Raw genomic sequence first — 15,581 nt, forward strand, 5'->3', positions numbered from 1 at the left:
GAGAAGTTTATTGAGGCTCCTGGTTCTGGAGGCTAGGAAGACCAGGGTGAGGTGGCTGTATCTGTTGAAGACTTCCTGCTGCTTCAGAGCAAAAAGAAAGTTGGAAGAGGAGAGGAGAAAGGTGCTTAGAAGTATAAAGCAGGCTGCCCTCCTGGGATAGGTGACCTATTCCCATGAGAATAACATTAATCCATTCATGAAGACTCCCCTCTTCTATTCTAACACCTCTTCCAACACTATCACAAGGAAGAATGAGGTTTCCAATACCTTATGGGATATTATATCACTGTGTATGAAAGAATATCGTGGATACATGCATCCTTAGGAATAAATGACTTTTTTCTAAACAAAGATGTTTGAATGATAAGACTAATAGACAAAAGCTATTCTTAGAGACCTTAACAAATGGGCTTTTGCCGAGTCCTCTGAATCCAAGACCATTCTGAGTCAAACCACTTCTGCACTATTTATCTGTCTTCTTTCCACATCTTTCTCCTTTTTTCCCTTAAAGTTAGTAGTTTAACTTTGTTGTTTGCAACGTCATTACCAAGAAACAGTTGCCTGTTCTTCCAGGATGTTTCATTTCCTTTAAATGCATTTCTCTTTTACTCACCTGGCATTGTTGTCCCATACTGTTTATTTGCCATGATCAACCTTAGCTTGGTAAGGTATACTATATATTTACCACAAAAAATCCCAAAAGATTTTAATAATTGAGACTAACCACAAATACAGAAAGAAAACTAACAATTGTATGTACTGAAAATAAAAACATTTAATGTGACTGAAAGCTTTAACTTCAACAATCTTACCATTAAAAAATTCAGGACTTTGTCCAGTGGGTACAAAGTCTGTAGGATGGTAAGAAGACTTAAAACCTTTCCCTGTAAAATCCCTTTTCCTGAGAAATCTCACCAAAGGCTAGGGAAGATCTTGACAGAGATATTGCAGTAAAGAATTAGGCAAATGATTAATGGTTAGGCACAACTTGCTTCAGCCACATTGCTGAAGTCATAAATGTTTTTATCTGTGTCACTTTGGGCAGAGAACTCAAGACTGGGGAACATACAGCCAGTTGTTTCTGCTGCCTAGCAAACACTCACACTGAGTAAAATCAAACACGGTACATATATCCCTCACTCCTGAAACTGAAGGTAGCTGGCATTGGGCTGACCTATGAGCTACATAGGATTTGGCTTCAAATCTGGGTCAGTAAGACCCAGTTTTGTGTATCTGGGAATGAAGAAGTACACTCTGCCTCAGAAGCCATTAAATAAGGTGTATTAGTATATAAAAGTAATGCAAATAGGAATAAAATAGAAAGGTATGGAGCCAATGACTCAATCTACCACAGAGACCTAATCTTCTACTGGACAAAATAAGCTTACTATGAGAAAGTATAGGTAGAATCAAAAGCATGAAAAAAATGTTATATCCCAAACCAACAAATGTGCTATTTGACGTGGCAAAATGGACTTTGTAGGCTTGAAGAATCTTGAGAGAGGTAACTATGTTATTCATTTAGCTTTTCGTTGTGGAGACATATAGCACCAGGATTAAACAACTTATAGGAAGAAAGGTTTATTTTGGCGCCGTTTCAGAGGTTTCAGTCTCCATTGCTTGTGGGCCCATGGTGAGATATAAAATCATGGTAGGGAGTCTGTTGTAGAGCAAAGTATCCAATCTCATAGTGTCTAGGAAATAAACACAGGGAGGAACAGGGACCAAACTGCCTTTCAAAGGTTTAGGAATTAATCTGCTTTCTTTCTCCATCTAGAACCTTGATCTCAAAGTTCCTAGCCTTCCTCTCAACAGCATCAGAGAGCCTCTAGGGACATACCAGATTCAAACTCCAACATTCCTTTCTGTTCCCAAAGGCTCATGACAATATCACAACAAAATATGCATTCAGTTCATCACCAAGAGTTTCTATAGCCTTCATTTTTCTAACATGGCACAAAGTGCCAACACCAAAGTCTCAGACTCAGATCAAACTTTTTGCCTTGAGACCTTGTGAAAGAAAATTAATTTTTAAAAAGATGGGTGTGTGGGCTGAAGTAGGATTTTTTTTGTCAGTCATGGGGCCTGAACTCTGGGCCTGGGCACTGTTCCTCAGCAATTCAGCTCAAGGCTAGCACTCTACCAATTGAGCCACAGCACCACTTCCAGATTTTTCTGTTTATATGGTGTTAAGGAATCGAACCCAGGGTCTTATGCATTCAAGGAAAGCTTCCACCACTGAGCCACCTTGCCAGCCCCTGAAGTAAGAATATCTCTAACTTAAGGTTACCCTGTAGAGAGTTTGAGGCCAGCCTGGCTACACAGAAAGATGCTTTCACACACACACACACACACACACACACACACACACACACACACACACACACACACACACACTCACAAGTGCATGCACATGTATACACACACAATCAGAAAACAGATTACATTCATCCAACATACAATGAATTAGAGAGTGTTTTTAAAAAATGGTTAAAAAAATAAAGACCAAAATACAGCAGGGCCAATTAAATCCTCTATCTCCAATATTTAGAGCACACAGTAGGGAGAAATGAGCTCCAAAAGACTTCAGCATCCCTATGAAGGCCTTTCTGCCTGTGTCTCAGAGGGCCACTCCCTTCAGCTGAATTTGTTCACTGCCCACAATCCTAGCATCCCTAGTATCTCTAACTTCCTGAGAAGCTTCAGCTTCACTCTCACAACTTTTTGCATAGCTCTGCAGCTGCAGAGATTCAGATGCTTCCACCCACTGCCTAGCCTCGTAGGCCTTCCTTTGAAATATGCTAGAAGCTTCTTTGATCCCACTGAGCATCCTACAGACCTGAAAAATCATCTTTACATGGATTATGCCAAGGTCAGCTGCCAATTTGATTTAGCAGCCTCTGTGAGTCTGCCTAATTGAGAGTGGTGAAATGAATCTGGAGAGACAACTTTCTAGTTGGTCTTCATGAATATAACATCCCAGAGTTGTCTTCCCCAAACTGGCTTTCAAACAAGTTGGTAGTTTTATACCCTGGAGCTTTGAGTCAACCCCTGAGATGCCCTCAGTACACATTTTCCTCAGGCAAACTACATGGCTTCTTTTTAATGGCACTCATCCCTTCAGCAACTATATTTCCCTTGGCCACAACTATACACATTTCTTTTAGTCAAATGGCAAGTTTTTCAAATCTTTCCACTCTGGTATGTTTCTAATCCTCACCATAAATCTGGCTAAAGGGATTCTTGGTTAGGAATGTTCATTGTACTAAAGGTCCTGAGTTTTCCTAAGCCAGATAAATTCACACTTAAATTCAACTGCATACAAAGTCTCAAGGCAAGGACAAAAGAGAGATAATTCTTTCTTGAATTTCACATGAATTTGCCTCTTGTCCACTTCGAAAGAGCATTTTTATTCTGATCTAAAACTTCATGAGCACAGTACTTACTGTACATATTCCTATCAGCATTCTGATCTTCTGAGCTTACATCAAAATTATCCTTTAAGTTCTACTGACAACATTCTAGAGCTTTTCTACCCTGCATCTCCAAACCTTTCCAAGTACACTCCTAAAAACTAAGTCCAAAGGCTTCTGAGCCACATTATCAGGGAGACTCACAACAAAGAACCCTTCTTAAGAGCCAGTTTTTCTGGATTAACTCTGTCAGTGTGGCAAAATAACTGAGGAAACAACTGAGAAAAACTGAAAAAAACAAGGAAAGGTATATTTGGGCTCGTGGTGTCAGAGGCTTCAACTCATGCTACTTGACTTCATTGTTCTAGACCTGCGGTGAAACAAACCATCATAACAGGGATCCTGTGGCAGAACAAAGCAGGTCATTTCATGGTGGCCAGGAAGGAGACAAAAAAATAAATAGAGGGGGAACATGGGAAGGGAATGAAAGGCACCCATCAAAGGAGTGTCCCCAGGGACATGCTTCTTCCAAATAAACCCCATGCATTAGTTTTTACCACCTCCCAATAACATTACCTTACAGAGACCAAATCCTCAACTAATGAGCCTCATAGGGTGATATTCAGATACAAACTATAACATAAAATTATCCTAGATTAGCTTAGCACAGGTGGCTCATGCCTGTAATCCTAGTGACTCAGGAGGCTGAGATGTGAGGATAGTGGATTAGAAGCCAGCTTGAGCAAGAAACTCTGTGAGACTCTTATCGCCAGCTAACCACCAGAAAACCAAAAGTCAAACCTTGAGTACATTTGTACCCATAAATAAAATTATCTTAATTATACATTTCTGCATAATATTTTATTGAGTTCATAATTTTGTAAATCCCTTCCAAATAATAATGATTAGATTATTTAAATGTTTATGTAGTTGTCAGCTTTAGACTTAATTAGTTGTCCTTTTATATAAAAATTATGAGTTTTCAGATAAATTATCAGAAATTCTGCCAATATGAGACAACCAACAAAATAATGTTTGTCTTCTCCTATGGTTATATGACTTTTTTTAATGTTTGGAAATAAAGATTCTTTTTTCTGCTTTATCAAATGAAGTTTTATCATGTATAAAGAACAAAGTAAACAAAGTTAACTTACACTTCCAAAACCTATTCCCTATTCTTTCCAGAAACAAAAGTCTAAAGTTTTTGTTTTTCTTTACTTCTATTGGTTAATAAAACATGGCAAACATTTCCTAAATTGAACTTTTAGTTTAGGCTGATCTTGAAACATAGGGACAGGCTTGACTCACAGATGATGCTCTGCTACTTGAGTTAGGCTTCCAGCAGGGATAGTTCTTTATAATTCTTTCATATATCTCAGCCACCAAGAAGAGCTAACAGAACCCACGTACCCAAAAGCTGTTACAGTCAGGTGTTGAGGGCTCACACCTGTAATCCTAGCTACTCTGGAGGCTGACATCAGAGGATTACTGTTCAAAGCTAGTCTGGGCAGGAAAGTCCATGAGACTTTTATCTCCAACTCACCATCAGAAAGCCAGAAGTGGTGCTATGGCTCAAAGTGGTAGAGCACTAGCTTTGAGCAGGAAAAAAAAAGTTCAAGGACAGAGCCAAGGCCCTGAGTTTAAGCCCCGTGAACAACAATAACAAAAAATTATCCTAGATTGAGTGAGTCCAATAGACTCACAAAGGCTGACATGAGATAAAGGAGAGAGTTAGACAAGATGCAATAATAGAAATAATGGTCAAAATGATATAGGTCCATAAGCCAATGAATGTAGACAACTGAAAATGCAGTAAATTCTCTAAGGCTCCAGAGGGAATGACACCCTGCCAAACCCTTGATCTGAGTCCCACACTCAGGCTTCAGCTTTCCATAATTATAAATTAATCTTTCTGTTCATTTTAAGCCACAGCAATAAAAAACTAAACTACTGGGAAAGTAGTAATCATTGTTTGGTCCCTTTGAAAACAGACACTACAGACTTTACTACTTACATAATCATCATGACTGAACTAGATGCCAAAAGCCCTATTTGTTGAGTGGAAAATCATGAATCTGAGATCAGTGGAAATATGTGTGTTTACCTAAGGCCATTTGGAATAAATTCGTCTGAATCTTAGGATATAGTAGATAATAATTTCTGCATGATGTCTCACAATCACTATATGCTGAGCGGTCAAAGGAAGATACTTATGAGTTGTATACATATGAGGTATACATATCTGGATTCATGTCACAGGTAATATGCAGGTGAGGGCAGCTGGGTCTAAGCACAGCCTGATTCCAGGTCTCTCCATGCTAATCCATGAAGCCTCTCTACCAAATATCTTTCTCTACCCACCAACTTTCTCTAAGATCATCACAGTATAGCTCTTCCTTTCTTCTTAAGATGAGCTTCATTTAATCCCTACTAATTTGATGTTCTCTCTATATATTCTCTTTCCAATGACCTGCAAAGCCATAACTTTCCAGGGCCCTCTCTTTTATCTTACTTCTGACAAATCAACACATTAGCTTTCACCATTCTGTCCATTTTGTGGAGCAATCAAGCTTCTACAAAGTTTTTATATGGAAAAAAATGTCAGTTAAAAACACTAATTATATAAAAGATACAGAAAGTATCAACTCAATATTTTAATGATAAATTTGTTATTGAGGGATCAGTAAAATAAGAAATACACCTATTATTTGCTTTACTAACTTCATGGGAGGGTAATTTTTAAAAAACACATATCTGTTTGTTCCCTTCTTGATTAAATGTTTTAAGGCAAAATTTTCCAGCAATTAGGTGATATAATGAATTGTTAGAGAAATAAAATTGAGCAAATTGGTGTCAAATCTTGAGTACATTTGTAGACGTAAATAAAATTATCTTAATTACACATTTCTGCATAATATTTTATTGAGTCCATAATTTTGTAAATTCCTTCCAAGTAATAATGATTAGATAATTTAAATGTTTATGTAGTTCTGCTTTAGACTTATTTATTTGTACTTCTTTTATACAAAAATTCTGATTTTCAGATAAATTATCAGAAATTCTGCCAACATGAGAAAACCAACAAAATAATGTTTGTCTTCTCCTATGGTTACATGCTGGTTTCCTTTTTTAAAGTTTGGAAATATATGTCCCATCTTCAAGCTCACAGATTCTTTCTTCTGCTTTATCAAGTCTTTTATTGACGCCTGCTGTTGAATATTTCAGTTCAGTTATTGTATTCTTCATGTCTAGGATTTTTATTTGGAAGTGGTTAACTTTTATTTCTCTTTCAAACCTCTCATTTTGTTCATGAATTGTTTCCCAAATTTTATTTAATTTTTTGTCTGTATTTTCTTGTAATTCCCTGAACTTCTTTACAAGGATGATTCTGAATTCTTTGTCAGTCATTTCATAGATCTCCTTTTCTTCTTGGTCCATTTCTGTGGATTTATTGTTTCCTTTTGGTGATTTCATAGTTCCATGACTTTTCAAAATCCTTGTGTCCTTGTGCTGAGACCTGCTTATCTGATGAGATGATGATCTCTGCCAACATTTGCAGGTGTTCATTGGTGGTGAGGGATTTTTATTAGTTAGCCTAGGTTGGGATTCCGAATGGGCTGGCTGGTTGCAACACCAGACATTTGAAATTATCCAGTCAGAGGAGAAAAAGGGAAAAGAGAATGAAAAGGAATAAAGAAAGGTTATGGGATGTATGGCAAAGCAACTAAGAAACAAATCTACAAGTCATTATCACTCAAGACGGAGTAGAGAAAAAAAAGGGTAGAACAATCATTTAAATAAATAATAACAGATAACGTTTCTCTGAACCTAGAGGAAGATATGAATATCCAGATATAGGAAAGTCAAAGGTTAAAAATCACACTCAAATCAATAAGACTTCCAGAAGCTGTATTGTAATCAAACTGTCACTGATCAAAGACCAAGAGAGAAGATCCTAGAAACAGCGAAAGAAAAGAAGCAAATCATATATTAAAAAGTTCTAATACAACTAGCCAGCAGTAGACCTCCCAAAAGAAACTTTATAGACCAGAAAGGAGTGGGATTACACATTCAAAGTACTAAAAGAAAGAAAAAAAAAAACACCGGCCATACAAGAATGCTGAACCCAGAACAACTGTCATTCAAACATAAAGGGGAAATTGGCCTTTTTCAGAGAAACATTTTTGTCAATAGGCCTGTCTTACAAGGGATGCTAAAAGTTTTTCAAACTGAAAGAGACAGAAGCTGATGGATAAAATGAACACATCTGGAAGTGTAAAACTCATTTGGAAAGTGAGTATTCAGTCAAACTCAGAATCCTCTGATATTGTCATGGTGGTATGAAATTATGGATAATAGCATCAAGAGTAAAAGGCAAAGTTATTGAAGACAATAATAATTATGATAATTTGTTAAGGGATATATACTATAACAGTTATGAATTATGACATCAAAATTCAAAAAGTGGAGGGAATAAATGGAGTTATGATCAAAATTAAGTTGCTATTGGATTAAAATATCTTATAATTGTAAAAAATTTTGTAAGTCTCATAGCATTCATAAAGAAAACTGTAAATAAAAAGTAATGAATAAAAACATATTACACAAAGACAATAAGAAAGAATCTATAAAAAAATGAAAACATTGAACCAAATGGCTGTAATGGGTTCTTATCAATAGCTAGCTTGAATATGATTGGATTTAACTTCTCATTTAAAAGACACAAAACGGCTAAATAGGTTTTTTAAAAGACTAAACCATTTACAAGAAAATCACTTTACTTATAAGGACATACATAGACTAAAAGTAAGTTTTTAGTCAAGCTCAGATGGAAAAAATATTCTACGCAAATGGAGACCAAAATATGACAGGAGTAACTATACATATATCAAATAACATAGACTTTAAGACAAAAACTGTAAACAGAAACAAAGAAGGGCATTATATAATAGGGGTCAATTCAGCAAGCAGGTAACAGTTATAAATATATATGCACCCAACATCAGACAGCCTACAAAATATAAGGCAATTACTAATAGATCTGAAGGAAAAAATAAACCACACTATTATTGCAGTAGGGGGTTTCAACATCAGATAATGGAGAGACAAACCAGGTAGAAATTTAACACAGAAACATCAGACGTAAACTATACTCTAGACCAAATAAGCCTGATAGAAATATGCTTAACATTCCATCCAACAGCTACATGCACATGGAACATTCACTGAGCAAAGAGATTTCTACCCTCCTATTTATAACAGCCAAGAAATTGAATCAATTTAAGTCTTCACTATAGGATACATGGATAAAGGAATTGTCAATTCTTCATTAAAAAGAAATTGTCACTTGCAGCAGCATGGATGATATTGCCAAACATTATGAAATTAATTGAAATTAAATGAAATTGGGCCAAGTACAGAAAGACACATAGCACATGATCTCAAACAGGTGTTATATTCATCGATACTAAGAAATTTGATCTTATGAAAGGAAAAGATAGAAGAGTGGTTAGCAGACATGTGGGTGATTAACAAAGAGTAAAGGAGAGGGAAATCTTGGTCAAAATGGTCCAAAATTACAGTGAGATAGAAGGAGTATTTTTTAAATGACAAGAACAAATAGAGGCAGAAAGTAGAAGCATGATTGTCCGGAGCTAGAGGAGTCTGTGAAGAGAGGAGAGATGGAGAAAGAGAGGGAAAAGAAGAATGACTGAATTATTTTGGAAGCTCTTTTTTGGATGATGAAAATAGTCTTGCTTCATTATAACAACAGTTATATGACTACAAACCTACTGAAACCACTGGAATGTTTACTTTAGGTGGGTGGATTGAATAATGTATGAATTATATTAAAAGTATGTTTTTAAAAAATAAAGCATGGGACATTAGATACTAAATTCCTCCAGTATGTGGTAGGTTGCCCAGAAGAGTTTACAGTATTAAGTGCTTGTAAAACATAATGAGGAGTTTGAGAGATTGCTCAGCATGTAGGGAATTCAGAAACAGTATAAGATTGTTTGGGCAATTAAAAGCAAGGTTCCACATATTTAAATGTCATGATGATACAAAGATTTGGATGAATAGAAGAGCATCCTCTATGTAAAGAGTTCTCAAGTAAGAGAACTTTCAACTAAAGAGAAAACAGTTTCAATAAGCATCACAAACCTTGAATGCTTTCAGTGTTTATGGTCAGTCCCTATTCCTGACTTCAGGAAACTGGCAAGATAAAAATCATTAACTACAGACTACCCTTCAGTTCTTGAAGCTTGAGGCAAAACTCGATTAAGAAGAAAGAAAGTATAAAAGGATCCAGTAAAATGATAATATAACAAGAGAAATGTTAAAGTAGAAAAATACAAACATTAATAGAAATTAAGAATGGATGAGCAGAGTATGTGAAGCCATAAGAAAACAGGGAAAGAATTCTCTGGAGATGGAAAATGAAGTTCCTATCTGAATTCTTTGATAAACTGCTTTATCCAACTATCCATAATAAGCTCCTTCAGTAATCCATAAGATCATGTCTGTTCCATGGTAGATATGTGATAAGTGACTATTAAATGGAAGATTGAATATTTGAGATTGGTACATTTGAGATGACTCACCAGAAAGGTAATGAATGGAGAAAAACAAAAACACTTCACCATGTGAATCCTAGCCCTATTCAACACAGGAGACACCTCCAAATCCAAAAGAGATGGAAAAGAGGGACAGAGCTGCTACCTAACAGAATCTCACTAAATTTATTAACTCAAAGAGAGCATTTATTAAAGTTTTAATGCTGAGACCAAGGCTCATAAAGGAAAAATCTATAGAGTGTATAGAGTGGCCACAGGATACTTAACTCTACTCATCTAGAATCCCTTAATTGTACATCAACAATGCAACAGTAGTATCAATTTATCTTTAATATTTTTTCTTTCCTTATATGTTGGATAATAATTCAACTGGTTGCTCAATAGAGTTTACTATATCACTTGGAATTATATTAAATCCCAGAGTTTCTACTAATTACTAATTGATATGAAATTGAATGGAAGCAATTACATCTGTAGACCTTCTCTAGGTTAAGATCAACTGTTAAACAAATGATAAGTTTTCAAATCTGCAAACCAGATGTTGAAATTTCAAAAGATCATACCAGAACATAATACTGTGTATGTGAGTATAACATTTAAAAGAATAAATGAGAGTTTTCACATTTGGAATTATATTTTTAAAAATCTAAAACAACAAAGGCAGAATTCTTACATTTACTAGCATTGGACAAGACTCGATTTCTCTGCCACTTAGTTACCAAAAAATACAGGCACTTTGAATAAATGAAGTATAATAATGTTTATACCAACTGTGAATTGTTCTGCATTGCATTGCAAATTTTGCCTTGCTTGAAATGATAGAATGTTCATAGTAACCAGAGACATGCATGCACACACACCAACAGAATTATATGCTTAATTTCAGTTCTTAAGAAGTAGCTATCTATATCGTATGTCTTGTAATTTTCCTTCTTTAGGTCAACTTTTCTTTAATATAGCAATTTTAAATTTGCAGAAGAGGAAGTTAAAAAGTTTGAATATTATAGTAGAATATTCTAACACAGTATACACACATAATTTGAGAATAAGGTCAAGAGAAGATAAATATGTGAAGTTGAATCTCACAACAATAAATTTTAAACATTAAATGACATTACATATCAACATTAGTAATCTACCCTAAGAGATTTTAGAAATACATTGTGGCTAAAAGCAAGGTGTATCTCAAATTCAATCATGCAAATACCGTGATTTTATACTTAGCTTTACATGAGGTAACAGTAACTAGTTTTAAAGAGAAAAATAAATTAAACTTTTTTATTCTAAAAATGCTCAGTAGACTGGAGGAAAATCACTTATCTAGATAGAAATATCCTTAGGGTGAAGTTTTAACTGCTAAAATAGAACTGTACCAGAGTGTACCTGTTCCTAAGTCAACTAATTGATGTTAGTGTATGCATAGGAAATGCAGCTGTCTAGGTAACCTTGGCACATCTGTGACTCAGAAAAGATTCTCATGGTGATTTAGCCTGATCAGAAGAAAAATACACGAATGTATATCTTCCTTTTCTTCCTTATTAAATATTAAAGATTTAAGGAAAATAACCAAAAATTATTTTATCCTATGGCACTGGGTGAGTTTCTCTTTTATACTGTAGATCATTGTTTATGGTACATAAGAACAGAACAAAAATTTTCTAAGGAACGCATATCCCAGCAACTAGATTCTAGACTTTCAGATGTCTAAATCAGTCTCTCTTTTGCATTTTATTCTTAGTTTCTCTGGAAGTTAGAAAATTCAACCTCCCAGATTGGAACAACTATAATCTAGATCAACTGGAGGCTCTTGAGTGGTTTATTAACAAACTACCCATTTCTAAGATCACCTGGACATCCAAGTTGTCCTATGCGTCCCTGTTCATCACCACCTTTAACCTCAATTCATATTCTCCATCCTCAATCACCCAGGTTTCTTTTTGGGGGGGGTCCATCGTGGGACATGAACTCTGGGTCTGGGCACTGTCCCTCAGCTTTTCAGCTCAAGGCTAGCACTCTACCACTTGAGCCACAGCGCCACTTCTGGCTTTTTTCTTTTTCTTTATGTGGTGCTTAGGAATCGAACCCAGGGCCTCATGCATGCAAGGCAAGCACTCTACCACTGAGCCACCTTCCCAACCCCATCACCCAGGTTTCTATATGGCAAATTAATTATCACATAAAATAAAAACTGGTTCAAATATTCCGTTTATGTACAACTTTCTAAATATTACTAAAAACAGTAATACTTTAAATAAAATAATATCTAGTTTGAATGCATATGCCCCTATTTCATGAAACAGGAATAACAGACTGGGAGAATATTAGAGAGGAGGAAAAGTGATTTATACAATTTTTGAAAGATTTTATTTACTTTTAGCAAAACATTCAGGTTGAGTGAGGCTCTTAAAACTTAAAACAGAAAGAAAAGGCTGGCTGTCTTAGCAATCACAGCCTCTTGTTCAAAAATACTATCCACAAACTAGAAAAATAACATTAGTCATACACTGATATCTTAACCAGATATCCTAGATACCAATTTCTTACTCTCTGTGAAAAATTGAAAAGTTATAGTAACAGGAGTCAACTTTACTGTTTACTTTGTGAGGGTATAGAAAATAAAAGACCAAGGGACAGAATTCATATGTGATCATGGATATGGGAGTGATTGAATGGTAACTTCAGCTTTGGACTTCTAAGGCTCCTCTGTTTCTGCTTGGGGAAACCTGTGGGAACCTGAGTCATCATAAAACAAATGCATAAGAGGCACGTTACCCTACTACATGTCAATCTCTCAGCAACTGACTCGTATTCAAATCAGGTCTCAATACAATCTTGCAGAGATTCAGTTCACATGTTGTGCGCAAACTTGCACAAGTGTTCTTCACATAAACAAGAATGTAAATGGAACCCTTTTGTATAGAGCCACTGGCATCCTTGACTCTAGTGTCAGAACTCCTTGAATCTATGGTTTGTCATGGAAAGATTAGAGAACCATTGTTTGATGAGATTGCTGATGACAGAATTAAAGATGATGGTGAAAAAGTTGTAACTGTCTAGAGCTTGCTGATTACTTTGCCCACATGATCAAAAAGAAGAAATAGATGGGCAAAAAAAAAAAAAAAACACAAAAGACCAAATATCTAAGCCTTTAAGTGACTATTCCCAGTAACTATTATTTCCTTTTTAAGCTGAGTTAAATGGAATGGGGATAAATTGTTAGAAAAAGACAATCTCATGGAACTTATTCTCATAAAAAGTGACCAAATTATGCATAGTAAGTAAAAATTGTAATCTAATGTAGAATCACAATTTGACTTTGGAATTTCGTTTAGTCCCTACTTGTGAATTTATAGTACTGTAATGGTAAAAATATAGGGATAATATTTTTTTCTCCTGCCATTAAGGATTTAAAATATTTACTCATAAATAATTGAGTTTTTACTTTGGGAAGTTTGAATTAACAAATGTAAATCACAGTTCTAAAACTAGCCTAGCAGTTTTAGAAACAACTCTCTAAATCATAAAGCCAACTTAAATAATAGCAAGCTAAGTTAGCCATGACAAATACTAACATTCTAAAACTTAATACTAACATGGTAAAATTTAATTGTTACAAAGAACCTTGGTGTACATTTTGACAATAGTACCTTTCATATTGGGTAAAACTCATTCCATTAAGGTTATATTTTAGCTAATAGATCCACCTTTATAAATTCATGCAAGATTATTCTCAACCAAGTAAAACATGGTCATTGGCTTCTGATTTTTTTTGGTCTAGTTTCCCATCCTAATCTAAAAAATCTTTCATGAGTAAATTATACATATGGAAATAATCATTGGTCCTAACTGCTTTTTCTTTTAATTAAAACTTTTATTTCTTTAAATACTTGTGATTTGATCTTTTCAAATACCTCCTATAGAGTTAAATATATCAGAGCTCCTTTTGTTATAATTCTTTCTCCCTATCACTCCTGCATAACAATGTGGATGTTAATAATAATTAATCACAAGAGGTCATTTTATTAAAATATTGAGAAGAATATAAAATGGAATTATAATGAAAACTTTACTTGCTACCTTAATAATGGTGGTTATAAATTCCATTTCTGAAATAAAAGTGTCTGTTGTTAACATCACAACAAAACATTTTACCAATGCTTCTGGTCAATTTCAAGCACTTTCCTTAACATTAGATCCTTACTAAATATTGCAGGATCTGAGTAATACATCTTTTTATTAATGTTTAGCATCTAAGACCTAATTGTTAATTATGATATTGCTATCAAGGGGTGCTCCTGAATTGTATTGGAAAATTAATGGAAAAAAGAGACTTCAGATAAAGCCTGCTTAAACCAGATAAAACCTCAGGACTGGAAGGAAGACATAATCTTTGTTACTCCATAATTTTCCTATTGAGTTCAATCCTCTCAATGCAGGCCCTCAGCCTGTTCTGGCTTACACACTTCTTTTAGTGTTAGTAAATGCTAACCTAGTGGTTTAAGAATAATAAACTGGGAAGAAACTAACTTCTGAGGTTTACTAGAATACATTGAACTACATCTATCTCCTTTCTTGGCTAAGAAGTAGAAATACCATTTTAGTCAGCATATGCCACAAGAAAAGACCACTTCCATGTTGAAAATACAGCTTTGAGAAGTCAGTCTAGTTTTCCAAGAATAATGACCCGGTATTTAAATGGTGGCTTTTGAGACAATGTCGAGAGGGTCCTGTGGAGTATGGAGGGGTTATGAGGCAGGTTCACTTTAAACTGAGAGGTGTTCAAGATGTCAGTCAGGAACAAAGTTCAGTAGCAGAATGTGTCACGACTTACCTGTAACACTTTGGTCAAATTGTTAAATAGGGCTTGGCCAGCACTCACTTTGTATTTGACGCCTCTGACTGTGCCATTTTTGCTTAAGATGTTGACTCTTCTTGTACCAAAAGCCTTCTCACTAGCAGCCCTGGCTAGCACCAACAAGTTATCCTGATCATTCTCGTACTCGTCACCTTCTGATCCTATGTGGCCATTTTGCTGTCCATCAGAATCACTTAGTCCATCAATCCCACAGATACTGGCACATTCAGAATCTAGAGAGCCAGATGGTTGGCCATCTTCGTAAACCTCCTTTAGAACTCTCCCACTGTGAGATGATGCGATCCGAAACCGGACTTTGCGTGGCCTGTCACTTTCTGGCTTCATTTCCCTTTTCAACATGGTCACCTCCATTCAGACTTCACATCATTTTGGATCTGTGGCTCAAGCACTAATTCCTGTGCCACACAACAGTATCTGAGCAGACTCCAGTGACAGCAGCACGCCTATGAAACACATCAAAAGGAAAGAAGATTCCCAAGAATTTACAAGGCATCGCTGCTATTAATAATGAATGTGTGTGTGTGTGCTATGGTTACCTTTAAACTAAAACCTGCAACATGATCCTGGTCTTTAAATATTAAATGGCCCTGGCAGACTCTTTAACAGCACAAGTGCAAGAAAGTGACATGCTATGAAATAGAAAATAAGTAGAAATCAAGGAAATGAGAGGCCTGAAATGTTGAAGACAATGGTCAGCATTGAAAAAGGCTCTTA

At 35.5% G+C, this 15,581-nt stretch overlaps 1 protein-coding gene across 1 annotated transcript in view; it reads right to left on the reverse strand.

Annotated features, from left to right (window-relative positions):
- Grxcr1 (glutaredoxin and cysteine rich domain containing 1) overlaps positions 1-15,244 on the reverse strand; it is a 105,136-nt gene extending 89,892 nt beyond the window's left edge. The window contains exon 1 of the mRNA XM_070012314.1: positions 14,823-15,244. Within this exon, the coding sequence (XP_069868415.1) occupies positions 14,823-15,218 (396 nt within the window). The 5' untranslated portion in view covers positions 15,219-15,244. The remainder of the gene's footprint in view (positions 1-14,822) is intronic.
- Between the last annotated feature and the right edge of the window lie 337 nt (positions 15,245-15,581).

Source organism: Dipodomys merriami, unplaced genomic scaffold (genome assembly GCF_024711535.1).
Source record: "Dipodomys merriami isolate MVZ:Mamm:240054 unplaced genomic scaffold, mDipMer1.0.p SCAF_9, whole genome shotgun sequence".
In the NCBI taxonomy this organism is placed as follows: domain Eukaryota; kingdom Metazoa; phylum Chordata; class Mammalia; order Rodentia; family Heteromyidae; genus Dipodomys; species Dipodomys merriami.